General features: G+C 36.0%; 2 protein-coding genes across 5 annotated transcripts; both read left to right on the forward strand.

Annotated features, from left to right (window-relative positions):
• Nucleotides 1-4,496: 4,496 nt before the first annotated feature.
• On the forward strand, nucleotides 4,497-8,398 carry LOC132044244 (F-box protein CPR1-like; the record flags this gene model as incomplete). Its single annotated transcript, XM_059434733.1, has 3 exons — nucleotides 4,497-5,669; nucleotides 6,024-6,100; nucleotides 7,941-8,398. Coding segments are annotated over 2 exons (1,216 nt in total), but the record flags the coding sequence as incomplete, so codon positions are not given.
• A 3,748-nt stretch (nucleotides 8,399-12,146) lies between these two features.
• On the forward strand, nucleotides 12,147-24,257 carry LOC132044245 (uncharacterized). Of its 4 annotated transcripts, none has more exons than XM_059434734.1 (5): nucleotides 12,147-12,604; nucleotides 15,335-15,400; nucleotides 16,980-17,018; nucleotides 17,625-17,709; nucleotides 23,456-24,257. In XM_059434734.1, exons 1-5 carry the CDS (start codon nucleotides 12,233-12,235, stop codon nucleotides 23,569-23,571), a joined length of 678 nt encoding a protein of 225 aa, XP_059290717.1. In that variant the 5' UTR covers nucleotides 12,147-12,232; the 3' UTR covers nucleotides 23,572-24,257. The 4 variants fall into 4 exon arrangements, with proteins under 4 accessions (XP_059290717.1, XP_059290718.1, XP_059290719.1 ...); XM_059434735.1 differs by lacking the exon at nucleotides 23,456-24,257 and adding an exon at nucleotides 17,791-18,066 and having other exon boundaries at nucleotides 12,149-12,604; XM_059434736.1 differs by lacking the exon at nucleotides 15,335-15,400 and having other exon boundaries at nucleotides 12,149-12,604.
• Nucleotides 24,258-25,047: the final 790 nt, after the last annotated feature.

Consider the following 25,047-nt stretch of genomic DNA (forward strand, 5'->3'; position numbering starts at 1 on the left):
TGTGTCTTGGAAAAGGGTTTGCAAAGTACCGAGCTAATGTTGATTTAATAATGTCTTGGGGAGAAGTTATAATGCCCCTTAGATTTCTAATGAAGTGCTAAACAAGTGTTAAGAAGGTCCCATAAGGATTGGAGATCAAACGAAGCGACGAGAACAAGTTTGAAGAAAAAGTGAATTATACGACCATTTATACGGTCCGTATAATGGTCCGCATAACCATTACAGTGAAGGTCCATCACTGATGGAGTTATACGGTCAATTATACGGACCGTATAATGGTCCGTATAACTCCCGACGGACAGTTTTAATTTTTATAAAAAGAGGACTCCAAGTCTCATTTCTTATTTCCACCACTTCTCGCTAAACCTCAAGAACATTCCACACACTTCATTTACATGAATCCAAGGAAAAGCAAAGATCAAAAACTAGTAGAATCAAGTACAAGAATGCTAGCTAGGGTTGATGGTAGCAAGAAATCTCAGAATTGAAGTTAGGGTTTTCTCCAAATGAGGCATTTCCATCCAAAACCCATTCCTACACAATCAAAGGTAAGTTTTATGATCATTTCATGTTATTTAGAATATTGAATGATTGGGAGACTCGGATTATGGAAGAAAGTAGAATATGAAGCTCATATGTAAAACAATGGTGTTCTTGAATAGTAGTGTGACATGAACAATAATTCTTGAGATAGTATGAGTATAATTTTGTTATAAATGATATTAAGAATATTGGACAAACATTATATGAGGAAGAATGTGGTATTATATTATGGCCATGGCTATGGATGACCTTGAAAGGAAAATTTGAGAATTGAATAATGTCGAACTTGTCGACGCTATTGACTATGGTATCATGAATGTTGTATTTGATGTTTGGGAGTTGTTATATTATTTGGAGGAAGTCGTATAAACAAAGGAGATGCTGCCCAATTTTTATTAGCTCTAGCTTAAGCTTGAGTATATTATCGATTATCTAATCTTAGCACGAATTCTCTTGAATGTAGAATCGTCGGCTTCGAAGGGAACCATTTAGTCGATAGAGTTAAGGAGACAAAGAGGTATGTAAGGCTAACCCTTCTTTCTAAAGACATGTTTTTCCTCATTTTGCGTCTATACGAGATATTCACGCTATTCCTATTCTTATAAAGGTTGTAAGCTCATGACCCTCGAGATTTTCTTGATATTGTTGACAATGTTTCTTGTGATGATAATGATAACGATTATGATGATGAGTTCAATTTTAGAGATGCCATCCAAGATATCCAAAACGTCCAAATCTTAGGGGCGCTAGAAGCTCATAACTTACAATATTCTTGAGATACTTTGGCAAAAGCTCCTAATAGTGATAATGATAAAGATGACGATGATAGTAGTGATGATGATGATAATAATAGTGATAATGATAATGATGACGATGCTAATAGTGATGATGATAATGATAATAGTGATAATGATGATGATGATAATGATAATAGTGATGACGATAAAGATGATGGGATTCAATAATAGAAATCGGGAGTTTATAGACTTTGTGTCACCCCGATAGTGTTGAAATGTTTCTCTCGGATACATATGTATGTTATAAATGTATGAATGCTATGTTGTGACACCGAGCCTATATGGCCGGGTAAGATATCCATTGCACTCACACCACTGCAGTCGGGTACGTCTAACACTGAGCCTTGGTACGGCCAGGTACGGATAACACTGAGCCTTGGTAAGGCCAGGTACGGATAACACTGAGCCTTGATAGAGCCATGTACGGATAACACTGAGCCTTGGTAGGGCCAGGTACGTCTAACACCCAGCTTTATTAAGGCTGGGTACGTAAGACACCGAACCTCTATTGTCGGGTATGATACTACTATGTGTTCAAATGTATGAAATGGAAGTTTCCCAGTAGAAAGAGGATAAGTAAGTTTAACAAACATTGCTAGAGGTATACCTAGCTCTTTTATTTCATAACTCGTCCATACTATGTTATTTCATATGCTTACATTATGCTATTGATTATGCTTTACATACTCAGTACATTACCCGTACTGATGTCCCTTTGCCTGGGGGCGCTGTGTTTCATGCCACACAGCCCCATATTGCTTTGCAGGAAAGTTGTCCGGGAGTTTGACTATAGGATGTTCCAGGCTATTAGCTGGATTGGTAGACTCCATTCGATTCGGAGTGATACCGCGTCGGAGTATGTCCTTATGAGCTGAGTCATACACACTATGGGTATGTTGGGGTCTTGTCCCAACTTAGGTTTTGATATTATATCTTATGTTAGAGACTTTTGCAGACAGAGTCATGTATACAGTACATTAGCCTTGTAAGCAGCTATACAAGCCGATGTAGCATTATGCATTACTTTACGGATTCATATTATTACAGATTTTTACTAGAGTTAAGGAAGACGAAAAGAATGTTTTGAAAAGCTTTCATTATGCATATCATTTCATGATTAAGAGTCCAGTAAGATTATGAGCATAACGAGAACCAGCGGGTTAGCTCGGCTCTAAGTGAGGGTCGGGTGCCTATCATGCCCTATCAGAATTGGGGTGTGACAGGATTTGAGTGTAATTACACAGTTTTGGCATATTTGTCTAACGATAATTACTTGGTCAACATATAATTGAGGGGGTGTAATTACACTCTCCATTTCTCGACGAGGTGTGTGTGTGTGGTTGGGGGGGGGGGGGGGTGTTTGAGAATTGCAGGTAATTACATAGTGTAGTTACAAGGTTAATTTTTAATCTCTTTTCTTTTCTTTTTCATTTTTTATTTTTATTTTAACTTTTTAATTTTTTTTTCAAATATTATTATTTTTACATTATTCATCTTTTATTTCTTTATTTCTCATTTCCTAACCTTTACTTCATGTGCTTCTACATTATTTCTCATATTTTTCGTCTTTCTTATTTTTTTTTCTTTATTTTTTTCGTTTCACTTAGTTATGTCATCCTTCTTATTTGTTTTTCTTTACTTTTTTCATTTCATTTAGCTATGTTATTATTCTAACTATTCTAAAAAAGGAAAAATTATACCTCCTAATCTTAGAAAGAATAAGTCATCCACACACTTGGCTTATAACGAGTCATGTAATTAAAGTTGAATTTTGTTGTTGGATGAGGTTATACGCAAACTCAGCTTACACTAAGTGATGTTAGAATTGGTAGATTACCTTTTCGAATTTAAATAATATTATGAAATTATTATTTTAAATACTAGTTTTTTTGGTCAAATATGTTGTCCGTGATACTATTGCAAAATGTGTGTTTATTTCAATTAATTTGTATATATCAATTTTTTTACAATATATTTTCAAAATTATGTGTATCTTGAAATATCTAATTATGTAATTACACTTGGGCAACCAAATAGTACGTAAATGATATATTAAACTAGGTATTTAAGATACATATTGTTTCTTGAAAATATATTAATTAATAATCACATATGTGTCAATAATATTGTAAAAATAATTGTATATATTTTTCAAATTAGTAATGTTTTAATTTAATTAATTATGGAAATTAAAAGCACACATTTTGTAAGAACATCATGGGCTGGATTTTGACAAAATGATTAATTTTTATATATATAATGTCATAACATTATTCAAATGTTTGACAAAAATGTAAGTGGAAAATGAACAATATACAATGTAAGACAACAAGTGAATAGTACTGAAGCAAATAAATTGAAACCGAAAAATATAAGTTAAAATGCAAAATCCAAAAAAAAAAAAAAAAGTTTACCATGATACTTTTATGTCAAATTCCAACATAACATAAAATAAGTTGCAACATAACTTAAGTAAATATAATTCAAAAGAAAGTAAAAATATATATATACCTCATTCAGCTAAAGAATTCTAATTTAATAACATCAATCGTTATATGTCAAGTTTGTTAATGACTCATTCTTTCTAATATTAGGAAGTGTAGTTTCAAAAACTAGAAGAATAATGTAGTCACACTAAATAAAGAAAATAAGAAAAAATTAAAATAAAATGTGAAAAAATTAAAATAAAATGCGAGCAATTACATGGAATTACACAAAGTAAAGGTTAGGAAATGAGAAGAAAGAAAATGAAAGAAAAATAATATAAGAAAAATATTTTAAAAAATAAAAATAATTTAAAATGTACAAATGAAAAAGAAATTAAAATAATAGAAATAAAAATAGATTAAAAAGAAAAAAATTTAGAAAAATAACCCTATAGTAACCCCTTGAGATTGGGTAGTGTAATTATCCCCTCCAATTACACTCAATTACATGCTGATCATATAATTACTTGCCTGACAAACATGTCAAACTATGTAATTGCAGCCAATTACATGGGTGGCTATCAAAGAGATACTTAGTTGATTTTTCTCATGTTTGTCCATCTCTTTTTTTTTTTTTCCCCAAATCATGTTTGTCCATAAATATAGTGTATTTCATACTAGCATTGAACAGACTCTTGAATCACTTATGAAGACACCGTCTCTTTCTTAGACCTAACACTGCTCAACAATGTGAACCATTCCGTTGGACGTACTGGCTGAAATCCTCTCTTATTGATACTCCTGAGTTTGTTAAATTCCATCTAAAACATTCACCCAAAATCAACTCTAACCTTTGGGTTGTCCTTATAGAGACTGAGTCTTTTGTATATAAAAACCGATGTTTCTACTCTCTAAATATTGATTCTCTCAACTCCAGAGTTGTTACTCTGAAAGAATTGACCAACCCTTTGAGGTCTAGTGGATATGTTACCAAGATTATTGGTTCTTGCAATGGGTTGTTGTTGATAGCAAATAGTGTGGACGACATTGCTTTATGGAACCCGTGTACTGGAAAGTACAAGAAGTTACCAGTTGTGAGTTTTGGTAGAGAAAATGGTCATGTTACATTTGGTTTTGGATATGATGTTGTCAATGATGACTATAAGGTTGTTGGGATTTTGCAGTTTGCTTGTACTGAGAGAAAGGGTTGGTTTTGCTCTGATGTTAAGGTTTACAGTTTGAAATCAAAATCTTGGAAAGGGATTGAGGAATTTCCTTATTTAGTTAGACATAAAGATGAATCAGGTACATATCTAAATGGTGCACTTCATTGGGTTGTTAGTACTGAGATAAAGATACCTTTGCAAAGACTGATTGTTGCATTTGATCTTGAAACTGAGAAGTGTCGGATTGTACCTCATCCCCCGTATACTAATGAAACCTTCAGTGTGAAGTTGGACGTGTTGGGAGGCTGTCTTTGCACATCTCACTCCTACTGGTTTGATTGTTTTCTTGATGACTGGGAGTATTTGGATAGTTTTGTGGACCATATGGACATATGGGTGATGAAGGAATACGGAGTTAAGGAGTCATGGACTAAGATTATGTCAATTGAACAGCCAGATACGCCTATTGGTCCTCTTGTTGTTCCCCTCGCGTATTCGAAGAGTGGGGAGGAAATTCTGGTGGAACAAGATAATATACGGTTCCTATGGACTAATATTGAGAAGGGTTACACAAAGATTGTTGATACCCAAGTTGGCACGTTACAGGGCTTTCTGCATTTCAATAGTTACATCTATTTTGGAAGCCTGGTGCAGCTCGATTCCAGTGATGACGCAAGTTATCTGAAGAAACTGTTTAGTCAAGATAAAGGAGAACAAAGGAAAACCTTAAAGAGGAGGTCAATTATTTGGTTGATTTGTGGTTATATTGTAGCACAGTTGCATTTAGTATATCTTTTACAATTAGAGCTTTAGGATCAATTCTTTCAACAACAGGGAACTGTTATTCACATTTGGGTGAAGTAGTTAGACTGGTTCCACATGACTTTCTTTAGAATATTGTAGAAATTTGTTTTCTTTCACTTCTCCTTTTCTTAACCCCCCCCCCCCCCCACCAACCCCGCACCCCAAAAAAAAGCACACACACGCATACTCATCCAAACCTATGCAATTTAGGGATATTTAGTTATACACTTTGTTTTGTATACTCTTTCTTTCTTTGCTAAATGTCTGTTTTATCCTTTGTTTACCAGAGGAGATGGTTTCCTTTCAACGGGGTTCAAGTTGAAGCTTTGAACTATATGTAAGGTGAAGATTTTGACAAGCAAAGGTATCTTTCATTTTTTGTTCTATAAGCAATCACTAGGAATATGGTTTGGTGCTAAGGAACACAACCTCTATGTAATGTAATTATTTCATTCTGCACTTCTCTTATGAAATTCTCTTGGTCTACGTCCCGGTTAGCAGTCATCGGTCTTGATGATGTAAGTTACTATATGTTCTGTGATTTTGTATGCGTGCAACTTATATGAGAAAAGTGATTGGCATGCAAGTTGCTAAAATGTTTAGGTAAGAATGGGTAACATGAATTCTTGCTCATAATAGGAACCGATAATCAGGATAATTTATCTAATGTAATTCCTTACACTTCGACAATCCAAATACAAATGAAGAGTTAGAACCATATGTTCTTATTTGCTTAATCCATAGAACTAAAAGGGTACTCCATTGTAGCTTTCAACACTGAAATATACTAGTTATACTGTTATGAGTTTATTTATGTTTTCTTAATCTTTGGCCTCGAAACATTGTTATGAATTAGCATTAAGAGCATTGATGTTAGTCATTAAAAATTTCCATGCGGATGACATAAAATTGAATATTGCTCATGCTTTGATGAAGTAGAATTTTTAGAACTTCTACATGACTCTTTAAAGTGATTAAGATGTCACGATTAAACTAATAACTTGACTCGGTCAGGAGAAAAATACTTCATTTTCTGTATGCAGTGCCTAAAATTAAGAATTTTACCGCATCCTTAATTGGCCGTTGGCTTTTCTTTTCTTCTTCTTCTTCTTCTTCTCTCACTCTGTCTCTCTCTCTGAGTTTTCCTCTACTAATCACGCTGCCTTCAATGTAGAGAAAAATAAAATATTTGCCTAGTTCAGAAGCAAGAACATAAATGATGAGAAACCACTAATTGGTCTCTAACAAAATTGAGCTTTTTCTGCATGCTTTAGCTCGTATGACTGAATAGCATTCAGATGGATGACTGCGGACATAATCTTGAATCGCCTACTGAAAACCTTCAAATTACATGATTTTTCAGCTAAACACATTGAGTTTAATTTAATAGTAATGATTAAATTGCTTGACTATCAAATTTGTAATGGTGAAGTTGGCCCAGTTTCAAATTCAGTGGTCTATTCTCAAGTCAAAACATCAGTTACTCTTAGTGCATTCATTTTAAAAAGGGGACCGAAAAAAGGAAAAGAAAAGGAAAAAAAATAAGAGAAGGAACAGTTGAAATTAGTGGTGAGGTATAATGCTCAGGTCCATTTTGTGAAATTGAAAAAGAAATATGGCCCGCCCATGTAAAATTGAGCCATATATCTGTTTGTCAACTTTGGGTGAGGATATTAATAAGAACGTGCTAGAAGAATGAGATTGAATAATGTAAACCTTTCTATTTTCTTGGGAATAATTGTCAAATATATTTAGAGATAATTTATAATAATTGCTTTCCTTATACTTTAGGACCTACATTATTAATTAAAATATTTATTTTGTTTTAGTTTAGGAATATTCTATAAAATATTTACTTTCTTTCTAAGTTTATGATCGATAAATAAAGATGTAGTCTTCTATTTTAAGACAATGTAAGAAGCAATGCAATAAATAATACAGTAAGTTTATCATCATTCTCTTTTTGGTTTTCTACTTTTCTGCCTTCTTTCATTGATTTTCCTAATACATTGCTACAAAGACGTAGAATTTTCTGCTGCAGTATACTTAAATGTGTTTAGCTGATTCTGCTGTGACTTTTCTGCAAGTTAGGTTGACTGTTTGTATTGTTCGATGCATTTCTGTGCCAAGCTATTCGCTCTTAGTGTTGAGTTGAGCAATAGACTTTATGCTTTCTCGGTTGTAACATAGTTGATTTGTATTAGGCATCAACAAGTAAGTCGATGAAATAGCTTGATACTTGATTGGTGCAGTAGTCTCGTTGTTTACCAAGTGTGCTTGTAGATGTGGGTCATAATATGTTGTATGTGCTCGTCCACTTGCCAAAAGGAAAATCGGAACGCTATGATTTGGGTCCACATTCAAGAGTACCTGAATGAGTTTCTGTTTTGGCAGGATGTGCGATCGAAACAGACTTGTGATTGGTATTTTCATCAGGGAATTTGAAACAGCACCGAAGCGGGAAGATAGAGAGTAGTGCGTTGCCTCTTTTACTCTAATCTCCTCGCCTCTCTTCTCTTGTAAAGAGCAGAGACTCAACTTTTAACATCTGCGTGTAGTTAATGTAAAGCTAAACATACACTGATGTAAAGACTTTACTTTTGGGATATGCTTATTAAGAGCCCGTTTGGATTAGCTGAAAAAAAGTGGCTTTTAAGCATAAGTGCTTAAAGTACTTTTTAAGTGCTGAAAGTTATTTTATAAATAAACAGTTACGTGTTTGGATAAAAGTGCTTAAAGGGTTTTTAGAAGTAAGGGTAGTATTGGAATTAACAAAAAATATAAGGGATAAAAGGGTAAAGTTGTTGGTCAAACCAAAATGACTTTTAAGCCAAAAAAAAAATTAGTTGGGGTTTAGCAACTTCTTGGTTTTGGCAACTTCTTGGTTTTGGCTTATTTTAAGTACTTTTTAACTTGATTTAAGTTGTTTTCTATTTTTGTCAAACACTCAAATAAGTTAAAAATGGCTTATAAGCTGGTTTGACTAACTTATAAGCCAATCCAAACGGGCTCTAAATTTCTAGCCTAGTCAACTAAGTCTGGAAGATGGATTATGAGGATAGCTCATTTTAATTGTTGTCTTTCCTAACTAAGATATCATATCGTTTTGGTTGGCTGAAGTATTACAAGGGGACTGAAACTTTTAAGATGATCTTATCGTATTTTTTATCTCAAGTGGCACATGACTATTGATAAAGCTACACAAGTGGCAAGGATGTCAAACAGTTCCTTTTGTCCATTGGATCAGCAGCTGGTAAACCCATATCTATTGGTTAAATACAACTAGGATAAAGGTAGAGCTTGATTTGCTTAACAAACGGCCTCATTGAAGTCGGATTCATTACATTGATGAGAAAATAGGGTAAATTTTGGAGCACTATGAAGAACTTATATATGATAGTTTGCCCTTGTTTTGTTTATGTCGTAAACATCACGGTCATGAGGAGGTTCCGTTTTTATTGGGAAAGGAAGATGGTAATGATCAGGAAGAAATTGTGGAGAATGGTTCTTATGTTGAGAAATATGATGATAATTCAATTAATCTTAATGGAGATACTTTGATGGCTGGAAAAGATGTACAAACTGCATGTGGTTCTAGGCAGCTTCCGGCTGTAGCAGAAAATACCACTGAAAACTGTTATGCAACAGGTTGTGGTCCAAAATAAGTAGCTAATCCAACAACATTGATCGTGCATCGCTAGTCAATTCTGAGCAGCAGCTAATTGTTGGAAACGGAGGTGTTATAGGTGGTACTAATGGTGCAGACTAATCTAAATATGATGATGTTCAGCTTGTGAAAAAATTGAATAATGGAAAGCATATGGCAGAGGGAGCAAATGAGCAAATTATTACTGAAAATATGGATAACAGTTGGTTTCTAATGCAGTTGTGACCTCTGGGCAGATGGAGCTATCTATGGTTGAAAAGTATGGTACAAAACTGTAGCTACAGGCAATAAAAATAACAATAATTATGTGCCGGTGGATGGTGAAGAAGCTGCATATGTTGTAGACAAGGGCAAGATCCTTGTTGCTAACAATAATGAAGGTTAAGGATAGTGGTTACAGATAAAAAACCTAGTAGTAATAGGATTGGATCTCCAATTAAAAGGAATCCTCTAAACCAACAGGATGAACACCAATGTACTGATTCTATTTATGCTACAGGAGCTGTTAATAGGCCACGTTGGTTGGGAATATAAGAGTGATACAGGGCGTGGAATTAAGAGTGAAACTGGTGGTGTCGCACAGAATTAATATTCCAAATTCTGAGAAGGCCAAAGGGAATACTATGCTTACTTCCTATATCTATCGGTGAGTCACAGATACACAAATAAAACTGAAATCTTAATTGATACGGAAAAGGGCCAAATATACCCATGTACCATCAGAAAAGGGTTAAATATAGCTCTCGTTATATTTTAGGTCCAAATATACCCTTGCCGTTATACTTTGGGCACAAATATACGGCTCCTCCGATAACTTTGTCCAAGTTGGACATCCAATCCTACGTGGCAATAGCATTTGATGAGGTGGATGCCACGTGACATGTCACCTTAGCGCCTCTAACCCATTTTACTCCTCCCCTCTATTTGTTCTTCCATCACTAAAATTTCCTTCTCCTCCACCACCATTGCCATCATTACCGCCATATAATTAGAGCTCCGAAAAATATTCTTCCAGTGGACTGTTCGAAGTAAAAAGCATGGCATTTTAATTAATCATCAAAATACAATTAAAACAGTTACATTCGCTATAACATTCTAGTTCAGTTCATCACATTTATTATATCTTCTCTTCCATTTGGACATTAAGCAAAACCAACAAGAAGCTGAGAAAAATAGAGAGATTTCTTAAACAAAATGCAGGTCAGTTCTCCATTTTCATGGCGGGATTTTGAATTTTCTTCTTCTTTTTCTCACTGTAAATTGAATAATTGTTAATTTTTTCCTTTTTGGCTGTTTAATTTGTACTTTTAGGAGGAAAGAACAGTACAAGTAGGTAATGTATCAGATCTGGCGGCTGGGGGGAGGTTCACGAGTTCTTGAAAAATAGTACGAGTAAGAACAGTCCACCGGAAGAACATTTTTCCAGAGCTCTAATTATATGGTGGTAATGGTGGCAATGGGTAAAGTGAGGGGAAGGAATTTTAGTGGCGGAAGAACAAACAGAGGGGAGGGTTAAAATGGGTTAGGGACGCTGACGTGGCATGTCACGTGGTATCTACCTCATCAAATGTCATTGCTATATAGGATTGGATGTCCAACTTGAACAAAGTTAACGGAAGAAGGATACATTTGTGCCCAAAGTATAACGACAGGGGTATATTTGAACCTAAAGTACAACAAGGGGTATGTTTAACCCTTTTCTGATAGTACAGGGGTATATTTGACCCTTTTTCATAATCGACATGTGCTAATTGCGCGTACGTATTTAAGGTAATTTCCAGCTATTAGGCGTTTTTAACAAGGGCTTGTATGTTTTCTCAAAACACTAGTGCAAAAGCTCTTAAAAGTCTGGTTAAAAAACATTATATAGGGTAATCAGGGTCCTATTTTATCATAGCTAGGAAAATGGGAAAATTACGCGATATAACGACTTAAGCCCACTAATATAAATTTCAGCAATTAAATTGTTGCAAAAAATCGCTAAAATTTCATTTTATAGTAGATTTTTATTGTATATATGTATGTACTATGACTATTGTATGTATGTATGTACGAAAATGCATGCATGTATGACTGTATGTATGTATGCCCACTAGTGTATGCATGTATGTATGATATGTTTTGTGAAAAAACAGTCGTTGTGTTTTGTAAACTCAATAATATCCTCATAATTTGTTATTAAGGGCATAAACTGTGCAATTAAGGAACATTCCCTTTCAGTATTACCCAGTTGGGCTGATCAATATTCAGTAGGCCCAATTCATATGTCCGCATTCACACGAAGAAATTGCACGGTTTGTCTATCAAATAGGGTGGTCTTTAATTTTCGCCAATCCAAATGAGCTAGTCTTTAATTTTTGTTCTTCAAAATCAAATTTATTTCTAGCTAGGATCCCAAGATAACTTGTGAGATATTATAAACTAAAAATATAAATTTATATTCCCCGAAAAAATTATTTATCTTGAGCAGCATGGACGTAAAAAATTATTTGTCTCGAGCAGCCCGGGACATTCAAATAGGATGGTCTTTAATTTTTACTAATCCAAATGAGCTAGTCTTTAATTTTTGTCTTTCAAAATCAAATTTATTTCTAGCTAGGATCCGACATAACTTGTGAGATATTACAACGTAAAAATATAATTTTATGTGTCGCGAAAAAATTATTTATCTTGAGCAGCGCGGGACGGACAAAATTGTTTGTCTCGAGGAGCAACAATTATGGTGGGATAAAAGTGCAAATGACCCCTTTCAAACAGGTGTCCAATTCCAAAAGGTTCTAACTTCTAACGCTGACATAGCCTCACACTTGAGCAAAAATATACAGAAACATGAGGTCAAGCAAAGAAGGTAACAATAGGAAAAACAAGAAAGTATCATCCCCAAAAAGAACCCGACCCGTTAACCAATCAGGACGCAATTCCAGGCTATCTCCTCCACCCTCAGTCTCAGTGCTTGACAGTGAAATCGTGACTGAAGAATTAGCTTTGTTTGAGAATCTTGAAATTTCACCTAAGACTACCAATCCAAGAAGTTTTCCTTATAGTGTTAAGCAGCAATGCTGGGATAAAGCAGAGAAAGTGAAGGGAAGAGACCCTGACCGATGGCGCAGAGACCCGTTAGGGAACACTATATTTAGGAAGCTTGTAGGGTGTCCTGGTTGTCTATGCCATGACTATGACCATATTGTCCCTTATTCTAAGGTACTTTTGTCTTCCAACTTCTCAATTTATATGACAACTTTCTCACTTGGTACTGTTTGCAACAAATTTCTCAAGATGCAGAAAAATAAAATGCAATCATAAAATAATACGCCCTTCCGTCCCAATTTAAGTGTCTTAGTTTGATTAGGCACAGAGTTTAAGAAATAAATAGAGATTTTTGAATCTTGTGGTTCTAAATTAAATATGTATATGTCCTTTGAATCTTGTGGTTATAAACTTGTATGTTTGAATTGTCAACTTACTAAATATAGAAAGAGACAATTTTTTTGGGATAAACCAAAAGGGGATCTCCTTGAGATGTATTTGATCCATAGGAACGTCGGCTTTGAAGAAAGGCAATATTTAATGTCTTGTCACTTTGTGAATATCCCATGAGGTTATGGGTTTTTCAAGATGCCTTTTCAAGGGAATATGTGTCCCTTTATATAAGCATGAGCTAGGGTTTAGGGTCGAGTAGCCTCCAAGAAACCCTAACGAATCTTAAGAGTCTGAAAGATGGATTGGACTCGTCTTGTGAAGTCTCATAAAATTTTGATGTCTACAGGTACGAAGTTTAAGAAAGAAAGAGCAAGGTTTGACTTGGTTTAGGCATCGTTTGGTAGAGTGTATAAGAATAATACTGAACAGGTTGTATTAGTAATGCTGAGATTATTTCTTATCCATTGTTTGGATTGGTGTATTAAGGGTAGTTTGTCTTTAACCATGCTTATCCATGTATTAATAACCCTTGTATTGCTAATACAATGGTTTGTTCTGTATTAGAATAGTACTCCACTGAATAGGGTGTTAGTTATGCATAGGTTGAAAAACACTAGTGGATTTAATAATACCAAAGCTAATACATGTATTATTTTTCTTCAATACATCCTATCAAATGACCCCTTAAATGTATGCCATATACCCTTGGAATTATTTAGTCTTTAGCAAGTCAATCTTATCTCTGTAAGAACTTGTCTTAAGGTTAAAATGGAAAAGCTAAACCTAAAAGGTTTATAAATATTGAATATGTTACAAATAGTGTTTGTTAAATGAATCTGGGGGAGTATGTTTTTTAAAACATATAAGATGGACAGTTCTGTGAGCTGTGCAAAGCATAATTGGTCCATTTTCAAGTCCCAAGTTTGGATAAAGTAAGAGAGTCATATAAAAAGAAGCCAAACTATGATCTTTATAGTTGGAATAGATCTGAACCATAAAATTTGGGATTGAGGTGTAGTTATAAGGTTTGTTTAAATATTGATTTTTTGATGCTGTTCTGGGGAATCACTGATTTAGTTTAAGTAGCAGCAGCATGTTTTGTGTATTTCAAGATACAAAGTTGTCAGAGACTTTCGATTCCCTCGAACCAATTCAAATGGATAATTTAGCAAATATATCAGAAGACTGTAATCACGACTTCGAAAGAAATAAAGGTTTAGATAGTAATGCATGTTTCTCTTGTAAATGGTTTCCTAGTGGAGATAAAAGTGCAAAATGTAAAAATTGTTTTATAGAAGGATGTATCATGTGTATAGAAAAAATTCTTGTAGTCTTAACTGGTTTTCTTTGGTACTACTTAATTTAATATATTTTGGGTATAGGTTATTTAATTCTTGTTTGACTTTTAAATTCTTTCCCAGCATACTTGTTTTCATAGTACTATTTGTTCTAGAAGCTATTTGCTAATTCATCATCTTTTTGATTCTTGTATTTATGAAGAATTGCACCATAGGAGATTTAGTTTATTAAATTGATCCTTTAATCTTGAGAAAAAATAAGAGAAAATATGTTTTGATAACCGAAGATCTGTATGAATACAGGACAAGCCTATTGTAAGTGATAAATACAAAACATGCATTATATTTGTCCATTGTCAGACAATATCCAACTTAAAAACTTTACACTTCTATGCCTACGATAGCAGGGAATTTGCCTTCTGGGTTGAGCTCGTCGCACGCAGTGTTATCAAAGGCGCGCTTTAAGCGCGCCTAAGCCCTGAAGCAAGGCTCAAAACATGTTGAGCGCTTTGCCTCACTTTATGTGCGCTTCAGTGTCGTCATCAAGGCTCTAAGATATACTTTCCTTGCCAATGAGCCTCTCTTGAGGAGGTGACGCTAGATGATTGATATTTCACTTTATCGTAATATTTTTACAATTTTTTTGTCCATATATTTTTTATTCATGCTTATTATTATTAATCTTGGACTAAACATATATATATTTGTATTTTTGCACTATTGCGCTTTTGTTCATTAAAGCCCACGCTTTATTTGCGCTTAAAGCCCCAGCTGACCTTAGAGCTTTTTTGCGCTTTTCGCTTTTGATAACACTAGTCGCACGGGGCTTGCCTAGTGCGGGTTATCTCTCCTGTGTGGTTTGCGGGTTATTGCACAGGAGTAGGGTTTACCCTGTGCGCACCCAAAGGGTAGCGGCTGCGAGTTCCCTTGTCATCAAAAAAAAAAAAAAAAAAAAAACAACTTTACACTTCTAGTGTTATAACATTTTTGTGCTAACAACTAACTTTTTAACACGTCTTCTTAAACGCAAGATGGGGAGACCTATCTGAATTTGCTTTTTTGAACAAGAATGTAAGCAGACATCAAAAGCTGCCTGAATATTGTTGCTGGAAAAGTTGCCAATGATGTGCTAAGAAATTTTTGATTGTCCAAATTTGGACCAGAAAAATGGAGAAGTGGTCTGAATAATGACTTAAAGATGACTAAAATGCAGGTGAGAATAGTGACTGGAGAGATGCGGTATAACTGGAAATACCATATGAAAGTAGTCTTGTTTAAGGTTCGTAACATGCACACTTAAGTCATGAAGAGTGTGTCACCAACAATAAATAGAGCTTGCAGGGATATTTAATAATCGATAATGATATGTTATGAACTAAGTTGCTCGGACTCTTCACTTTTGCTGCTGCACCCGTGTCGACACGACATGGGCGTGGGTGTGGGATCCGTACCGGATATGGTCAAATGATTTTGGATACTTTGACCAAAGTCAATAGAGAAATTCGGGACATATACGATGATTTCTATAATCAAAACAAAAGTTAAGTTGAAATTGAAGAAAATAGAATACCTTGTATATAGAGATTTCTATGTCAATCCTTTTCCTTATATCTCTTAGGATTCTCTCTTGATCACTATTTTCTTCTCGGAATACCTTGTAAGTTTTCCTCATAATGTCTCATAATTTAGACATATAACTCTATTTTTAGTTTTTTGAATTATTTTTAGCCTAATCACCGCACCCGTATTCGTGCCTGGATTCATACCCCCGAATCTTAAAATTTAGATCATGAAGGGCCTCTAGATCTGCACCCATATCGGACACCCGCACTACATACATTTTCAAATCTATGCCCAAATCTTTGTTTGGAGCTTGCGCCTTGCTGCTGAGGGAAGATAAAGGAAAAAGTTAATTGTTACTACATACCACTCTTACAAGCCTGAATTGGTCATTTCGTAAAGGGTATGACCCTTGATCTTTAGCTTGTTATAACAGATCTCATTTCACTGGCAGGATTGTTATACTAGTCTGTCAAGGACATCCTTTGGTATGGACTACATGATGAGAACTTGATAAACTTTCATGATAAAATGAACAGCCCACTATCTATGAAAAACTGAACAGTTCATTTGGTGATCTTGGTTCTTTTGCATGTTCTCTCACCTCATTTAATCGGACCTGTGATTGCAGAAATATTCAAAATTTATCGAGTCACACAAAAAACAAGTATAGTTTTCTTTTCTTCCCAATGATTCTGGTCAGACTTAATTGATTGGAACTTCATTAAACTTTGGAAAAGCAAAGAAGAGGATGACGAAGTCAAAGAAGACTAGATTGTATACGATGAGATTGAGAGACAGATCAGTACTTCTGATAAAATACAAGTTACAAGCATGCTTAACGTACAATTTAAACAGTTAGTGGCTCCACTTAAGAGCCAGTAGTTGCTAAAGATCTTCAATTCTGTTCCGTTTTTGTCCTTTCCTTTTCTCTTCTTCTTGGGGGTTTGAGAGAGGGGCGAGCGCTTGAGTGCTAACGTGCTGTGAAATTGTTTTGCATTTTCAATTTTAGTAATCCTCTATACGACAACGTCTAGCCTTAAAGGAGCATTCACACCATCAGTTTCAATCATTTTTTTTAAAATTGTGCATCTTATTTCATTTCTTTGGGTACGTTAAAAAAGGTCATATTTTCTGAAGTGCTCTATTGATAAGAAATATCTGCTTCTAGAAAAGATTAATCTTGTCTTTTCGGCCCATTATTTGCTATGGTTGCTTTATTGTTGATTTTTTTTGGTTTAACTACCAAATCTCCAAAAGTAGACATTTGACTGAGTTCATCTGGCAAATTTTTGCAGGGTGGAGAAAGTACATTAGAAAATTGTCAGGTTTTGCAGGTGAGATTTTCTCTCTTATAGAACATCTCTGTTTGTGCTTGCTGTGTGGAGATCTTGAAAATTCCTTGCTGCATCATAGCATACTTATGAGTTATGGGTTTCCTGTTATTGTGTGATTTGTTTTCAGTTAATCCGTCTTTAATTCATAGTATGTGCCTTCTCAAAAAAATATTTCATAGTATGTGCTACTTTAGAAGACAATATTTCTTTAATGATTTGAAACATATCCTACTTTTTCTTTCAGAAAACAAGGAGTACTTATGGATTATGGTCACTTGCTTATCTTGTGCTTTTATCTCCTTAATCATTTTGCTGCTTGGTTAACCATCTTTATCCATGCTCTCTGGACAAGTTATTAGTTTCTACTGCTCCTTGATGACTGCTAGAAGTGTAAAATCTGGTCTATTTCTTTGAGTCAGTGTCGATCTCAATATTGAAATGGAACTTTTGTGACCTGCCTTGGCTCCTTTTCTCCATCCAAAAGAGGGCTGAAAAACCGGAAGAGAAAAGAAAGGGTTATGCTTAGGTAGAAAGTTGAGGGAAGAAACTGGCGATTTCGTGTGTCTAAAAGTTGAGATAATTGATGGTACTACTGTCTTCCTGCAGGCGACAGTTAATAGATCCAAGGGGAATCGAACTGATATATCAAAAGCTGAACTTATTCAGAGAAGTTCGTATTGTCGGGTTTCAGGTAGATGCAGTCTTGTGTTCAAGTTTTTTCCAATCTATTGTATGTTTTATCTGTAATTTAACCTTTTAAAACTACATCCAGGTCGTGACATGGATCTTCTTGAAATTTCTGCCTACGGCAATGTCCGTCATGGACAAGGTTCTGGGGGGTGTAAAATTCAATGAGTCATTTTATGAAAATATACTCAAGAATGAAATTGTATGCTTCCTTAATTAATCCAAGATTAGGCTAAGTTGGACTTGTGCAAGTTATTCCTATATTAAATTGCAGCCTTACAATTTTTGGAAGTTTCATACTTGTTGCAATTTGTATGTATTCTCTTTATAGATCAATTAAAGCTCTCACCTTTTCTTTTCCTTTTCTAGTTTTCTCTCATTAAGCCTTTTCATTTTCTTGATTTTTGTACGTGTAAGTTAACTCCTTTCCCCGATGTTGAGTGAACCAAGGAAGTCACCATGTAGACAGAAAGAAATTGCTTGAAATGTGGTTTTTACTAGTTAATGAAAGCTCGAGGAGAATTACAAATCAAAAAGCCAATCGAACTGGTCCCAAGTCATCCCAAAGTAGTAACAAGTTCTTCATGTCTATAGTGACCCGTTTCATCTTCCAGTCATAAATAACCAACCTTGTGCTGACATTTCCGACTTCAAAAGATGAATCCCACCTAGCTCATCACCTCAATTACCGAGGAATTACACCTTATAACTGATTCATGTTCTCAATTCACACCAAAATTCGATAAAACCTCATGGAGTCTTAAGTACATCGAATAATTTACTATATGAACTTCTGTTTATGCCAAGTTTCCGAAGTGCGAGTTTGGGCTTAGTTCGGTGCTATTCTTGGGCCGTGGTAACTAAGGATGGTATTGTGGTGGATCCCATGAAGATTGAGGCAGTTCGGGATTGGATTAGACCCGCTTCAGTCACCGAGGTTCTGAGTTTCATAGGTCTTGCGGGTTACTATTGGCGTTTTGTGGAGGGGTTTTCATCTGTTGCATCCCAATTGACTAAATTGACTTAGGAGGTACCATTTTATTGGTTCGTGAGTGTGAGGCGAGCTTTCAAAGCTCAAGACTTTGTTGAATACCGCTCCGATTTTGACCATAACCATCGAAGGAGAGAGCTTTACGGTCTATTGTGATGCTTCTGGAGTGGGTCTTGGTTGTGTGTTGATGCAAAAAGGGAAGGTGATAGCTTATGTTTCAAGGCAATTCAAGCTACATGAGAAGAACTACCCTACTCATGACATGGAGTTGGCAGCGGTAGTGTTTGCTTTGATGATTTGGAGACATTATCTTTATGGGGTGCATTGTGAGGTATTCACGGATCATCGTAGTCTTTAGTATATATTCAATCAGAAGGACCTCAATTTGAGATAGTGTAGATGGTTGAGTTGCTCAAGGATTATGACATGACTATTCTTTATCATTGGAGCAAGGCCAATGTAATGGCAGATGGCTTGAGTCGGAAGGCGGTGAGTATGGGTAGTCTAGCATCGACAATGTCCTTGGGCTATGGATGTTCAGTCCTTGGCTAATCATTTCGTGAGACTTGATATCTCGGAGCCTGGTAGAGTTCTAGCTTGTGTGGAGGCACAGTCTTCCTTATTGGAGCAGGTTAGGGCTTAGCAGTTCGATGATATGAAATTGTTTAAGATTCGTGACAAGGTGTCATGAAGTGATTCTAAGGAGGCGATTCTTGATGGTGATGGTGTTTTGAGGATCAAGGGTCGGACTTGTGTTCCCAGAGTGGGGGATCTGACTCGATTGATCATAGAGGAGGCTTATAGTTCGACGTATCCCATTCACACAGGGGCTACAAAGATGTATCGTGACTTGAAGTAGGATTATTGGTGGTAACAAATGTAGAGAGACAATGCGAAGTTTGTGTCTCGGTGTTTGAATTGTCAACAAGTGAAGTATGAGCCCCAGAATCCTGGTAGTGTGATTTAGAGGATGACCATATCCGAGTGGAAGTGGGAGCGGATTGCTATGGACTTTGTGGTAGGATTGCCATGACCATTTGGCAAGTTTGATGCTATTTGGGTCATGTGGAAAGGTCGAGCAAATCTGCAAATTTCATTACGGTTGAGACTACCTACAATTTAAGAGAAGTTCGCCAAGATCTACATTTGAGAGATAGTTCGTTTGCATGGAGTGTCCATTTCTATTATTTCGGATCGAGGTACACAGTTTACATCTCATTTCTGGCGGTCTATGTAGATAGAGATGGGTACTAGAGTGGAGCTTAGTACTGCTTTTCACCCTGAGACTAATAGCCAGTCTGAGCGGACTATTCATGTTCTCGAGGATATGTTTCGAGCTTGTGTGATTTATTTGGTGGTCATTGGGATTAGTTTCTACCCTTGGTGCAGTTTCCTTACAACAATATTAGCATTCAAGTATTGAGATCACACCAATTGAGGCTTTGTATGGTAGGAGGTGTCATCCTCCAATTGGTTGGTCTGATGCCTTCGAGGTTAGGCCTTGGGGTAAAAATTTGTTGAGAGATTCCTTCGACAAAGTTAAGTTGATTTAGGAAAGACTTCTTACAACTCAGAGTAGGCAAAAGAGTTATGCGGATCAGAAGGTTTGTGGATTAGAGTTCATTGTTGGGGAGCGAGCCCTGTTGAAGGTTTCACCCATGAAAGGTGTGATGAAGTTTGGGAAGAAGGGCAAGTTGAGCCTGAGGTATATTGGCCCATTTGAGATTGTTTGGCGTATTGGTGAGGTGGCCTATGAGTTGGCTTTATCTCCTGGCTTATCGAGTGTTCACCTAGTTTTTCATATTTCACTCAATGCTGAAGAAGTACCATTTAGATGGTTCTTATGTGATTTAGTGGGATCCAGTGTTGCTTGATCAGCAATTGGCTTTTGAGGAAAAGCCGGTAGCTACTTTGGATAGACAGGTTAAAAAATTGAGGTTAAAGGAGATAACTTCAGTGAAAGTGCAATAGAGGCATCGTCCAGTTGAAGAGGCTACTTGGGAGACCGAGTCAGATATGCGTTCTAGATATCCCTAGCTTTTTGAGAGTCCGAGTATTCTTCTATCCTTCACCGTTCGAGGACGAACGCTTATTTAAGTGGTATCTGATATAACGAATCGTTTAGCCTTTTTGAGCTTTTTACCATATATTCCCAAAATACCCTTCCTATAGTTTTATTTTAGTATTTATGACTTGCCGGCATGAGTGGCACAGTTCTTGAGGCAATCAGGCGGGTTTTGGATTGATTTTGCTGAAATTGAAAGTTTCAAGTTAAAGAAACGAAGATGTTTGACCAAAGTCAACATCTGGGGTCAATGCGTCATTTTTGAAGTTTCATCGATTCCATTAGGTTCAGAATGTGATTTTTGACTTAGTCGGATTGTTGGTTCGGGTCCCCAGGCGTTGGGTGTGATTTGGGTCGTTGGTTGAGAATATAAAATTTTGATTAATTGGAGTTGACCTTGGTCAACACCACCAGGTCAAGAGGACCTCTTTTGGTTTGTGTTCGGGGGGTTCTGAAAGAGTTTCGGGTGTTGGATCGGGATTTGGAGAAACTAATCTGGTTTTAGCTATCACTGGCTTCCTTCATCGCGATCATAATGGGTCTTCTCGTGTGGGGTCGCAATTGTGCCAGCGTTGAGCTCGCGATCACGTAGAGGGGAAAATGGGTCGGGTCCGGGTTGTGCTTAGCGATCGCGAAGGCCATTTTATACCTGGATAGAATTAAATCCCCAACTTCGAACTTCACATTCTTATTTCAATTTTGGGAGCTAGAGAGCTCGGATTTGAGTGATTTCAAGTCTTTATCTTCAAGATTCTACGTTGGGGTTAGTTCTTAACCATAATCTAGCATTTTCCTTATGGTTCCATCCATTATTTAGTTTTTTCTTCCATGATTTAGATTGTACAATAAGGGTTTTCGCATGGAAATGGGTTTAGTGAGAATGATAAAATTAAAGGTCCAATTGTGATTAGATTCTCATAATTTTTAGGATTCATACTATTTAGACTATAGGTAAGATGAATTTTAAGTTTAAATAACAGTTTTGACCTTCAGGGTTCAGGATGGCATTTGGACCTGAATCCTTTATATGCAATGTGGGTGTCAATGGGTTTGTATTCTTAAATTGGGCTCGTTCGGAAACTCAAGGAAAGGGAAAGCCACAGAGTGAATCTTCGGCTTCAGATTCAGGCAAGTTGACAGTTACTAGACCCTTGATGTAGTGTTTTGAGTTGGTTAATGTAATTAAGGGGCGTAATGAGGAATTGGGGTTACGTACTCGTGAGGTGACGAGCATTTGTGCGGGTACCAGTGTATTTGTGTGGGTAATTAATGTAAAACGAATGTGCTTGTGACGGAGAATGTATGTTGAGCCTACGGGCATTGCAGGTAGTGATATATCTATTGGTTTGGTATGGTTGTTGATTATGTGGGCTCATGATAGCCATGTTTGACATATACTTATGATTATTGATTCATTATGAATTTATCATTTCACATCTCGTCTAAACTATGAAAGAGGAACTATTCTTGATATTGAATTGAAAAATTATACATTTGCATGGTGTATGCATATCCATTTCATACATCTCATAACATTATGATATATAGTTGATGAAACATAAGAAATGGTCCGTAGAGGCCGAATTGAGTATGGTACATGATTTGGAGTGATGATGATTTGACAGCCCGATTGGCTGGGACCCGATGTTGATATAGAGGATCTGGAATTCCGGGTGAGTATATGGACCTCATGAGTCCCCCATGGGTCACGTGAAACCTACTGTAGAAGCGTGTGTATATTGGTGCATATTGGCCATTGCATTGCATTACATATCACCTGCATTTCATACCATTCTTATTTGACTATGTTGTGTATTTGAAAGTCTTATTTGAACACTTGGATGTTTATAAACAGTGAACTTAAGACTAACAAGAAATGAGGTGAGTATCAGAAGTACCAACCCTCGTCATCGCTATAGTTTAGGGTCGGTCAACTATGCTTCTGGGTACACGTGCTTCCCGTACTCACTCTACACTTGCTGCACCTTTTGTGTGCAGGTTCTGTTCTGGGCACGAGTAAAGGTTGGGGTTTTGTTGTTAAATGAGGCGTACTTTGGAGTCCAGGGTGAGCTAATGATGGTCCCACAACACCGGCCTTTACTCTTATCTTTATTTTCTATCTATCTTCATTTCGAACAATTTTATGTAGTATTCTCCAGACTTGTATTCCAGATAGTCGCTCTTTATATATATGACTTCTAGGGTTTGGGAGATATATTCACTTAGACAACTTTATGTCCTTATTATGAAAATTATTATGGGTTGTTCTTACTTATTTTCGTATTTAATTTATGTTTGCGACTTAGTCTCTATTTGGGGATTTTGGGTCATGACAATCATGTAGGTGCAAGTTTTGCAGATGATCAGACTACTGCCAGGTCATTCCCTCACTCCAAAAATGATTTTGATGAGCTTCGCCCTTGCTACCATGGCGACGGGTTTAATATGTCTCTTTATTTATTTATTTATTTTGAGAATTAGTCGGAAAGTTCATGTCGTGGTCAGCCCATATCTTTTTGTTAGAGGCTTTCATAAACACAGTTATAAAGTTCTTGTTAAGATTTTCCATTAGATGCATACATATGTTTTCGCATTGAATGACTTTGCTTTTTCACAAAGTTTTTTACTTGTCAGAATAGAAAGAAGTGAAATTTTGTGGTAGAAATGAAAATGATGACCTTATACATGATGCAGCTCAGAGGATTCCTGATGAAAACAATCTTATCGCAAAAGCAGTTCCTACCAAAAAGGGTTTGAATACTGCATGGCACAAAATCTACATCCTCATATACTGGAAACTGATTCTATGACTATGAAGATAATTATTTAAGGAGAATGGGAGGTTGCTTGGAGCATTGTTATGGTGGTGAATGATATCAATAGACTGAGGAGAGGCCATATTGTGCAAGTGGAACATGTTTTCACAGAAGGAAATGAACTGGCAGATTTTTTTGCAAACTTTGTTTCTTATTTACTGGTGTGCAGCAGCTTAACAGTTTTCGGGATCTTCTATCCATGGCTAGAAAGATATTAAATACAGATAAATTCAAAATCTGAGAATCAGGAATGCTAATGACATAACCAACCAACAAAATTGAAGAGAGAAAACAGTTGTGACTGCAACTGATTTTGCTGCTAGTCTACATCTTATTGGAATTGATTATGTTTGTATGGGCTAATGTTTAGTGACTACATGTGTGGGAACTCTACATGGGCGGTATTAGTGTTTCATGCTCAATCCCATGTAGGGAATCCTCATATGTTCAAGCTGAACTTCAACACCTGATTTTAGGACATGGCACAAGTTATACTTGCTGATTTTGTCAACTGAAGCTGATAACTAGGCAGAAATCCTGCTACTTCCTGGCAGTCTGAAGAAAATTCAACTAACTTTGTTCTTACCACCTAGTGAGAGCTTGGAGGTGTGGAATATGGAATCAAGTTAAGGAACTAGAAAATTTTAGCTGTTAATTTCATGTCCCGTTGTCGCTTTTCAGTCCTTTATTTGTTTTTTGCTCTTTTATTTCAACTAACCAGGTTTTGGTAGTTTCATGTAAGACTATTTGTTTTAATAAATTCCAACCAATCTGATTGGTGGTTTAATTAAAAAAGGGCTTAATTTGAACCTCAGGATTAAATAGAAAGTTATGAATTTTATTCTAAATCTCATGAAATTGCATGGTATGTTAAGATTAGACGGGGTAGAAAGTCAAGAAGGTTACCTAATTCAAGTTAATGTATCAGGTATCAGTTACAACTAGATAAGAAATTGAATCGTGATAAAATACCTGAATGTCTTTTCGATTTGAGGATCTGATCATTATAACTCAACAACTATGAACTTCTTAAGGGCATACACCTATCCACACAAGATTAATTATGAGTAATGAGACAAAACGAAATGAGTTGTTCAACTATAAACACTACATAATGTTTATCAACTAAAACTTAAAGCGTTTGGTCTCCATACTGACACCAAAATTTGATCACGTCAAAAACTAATCTTAAAACGGTAAGAGGTCCAAATATATAATCCTATTTTAGAGTCCGAACTTGTCACGACCGGGCATCCAGAGCTAACCTACCGAGTACGTACTAACATCCATCTCATAATCGTATCTAGGTGGACCACACGGCTAACTCATAAATATCATAAAATTCAAGAGACACGAGTTCAATAAATATATGCCCGTCTATGTAAACATTATCAACTCTACTTATATGCGCAAGCCAACAAGGCTGCCAAAAATGATATACAAAAATATGAACCGCTGAGGTTACCGAAC

This window comes from Lycium ferocissimum, unplaced genomic scaffold (assembly GCF_029784015.1).
Source record: "Lycium ferocissimum isolate CSIRO_LF1 unplaced genomic scaffold, AGI_CSIRO_Lferr_CH_V1 ctg4031, whole genome shotgun sequence".
NCBI classification, from domain to species: Eukaryota; Viridiplantae; Streptophyta; class Magnoliopsida; order Solanales; family Solanaceae; genus Lycium; species Lycium ferocissimum.

Bases quoted from the DNA above. Each gene is read 5' to 3' on its own strand.
- LOC132044245 (XM_059434734.1), top strand. From the start codon at position 12,233: ATGAGGTCAAGCAAAGAAGGTAACAATAGGAAAAACAAGAAAGTATCA. The intron at 15,401-16,979 runs GTTCGTAACATG...AAATTTTTGCAG, and splicing joins TGAAAGTAGTCTTGTTTAAG to GGTGGAGAAAGTACATTAGA. The intron at 17,019-17,624 runs GTGAGATTTTCT...GTCTTCCTGCAG, and splicing joins AAAATTGTCAGGTTTTGCAG to GCGACAGTTAATAGATCCAA.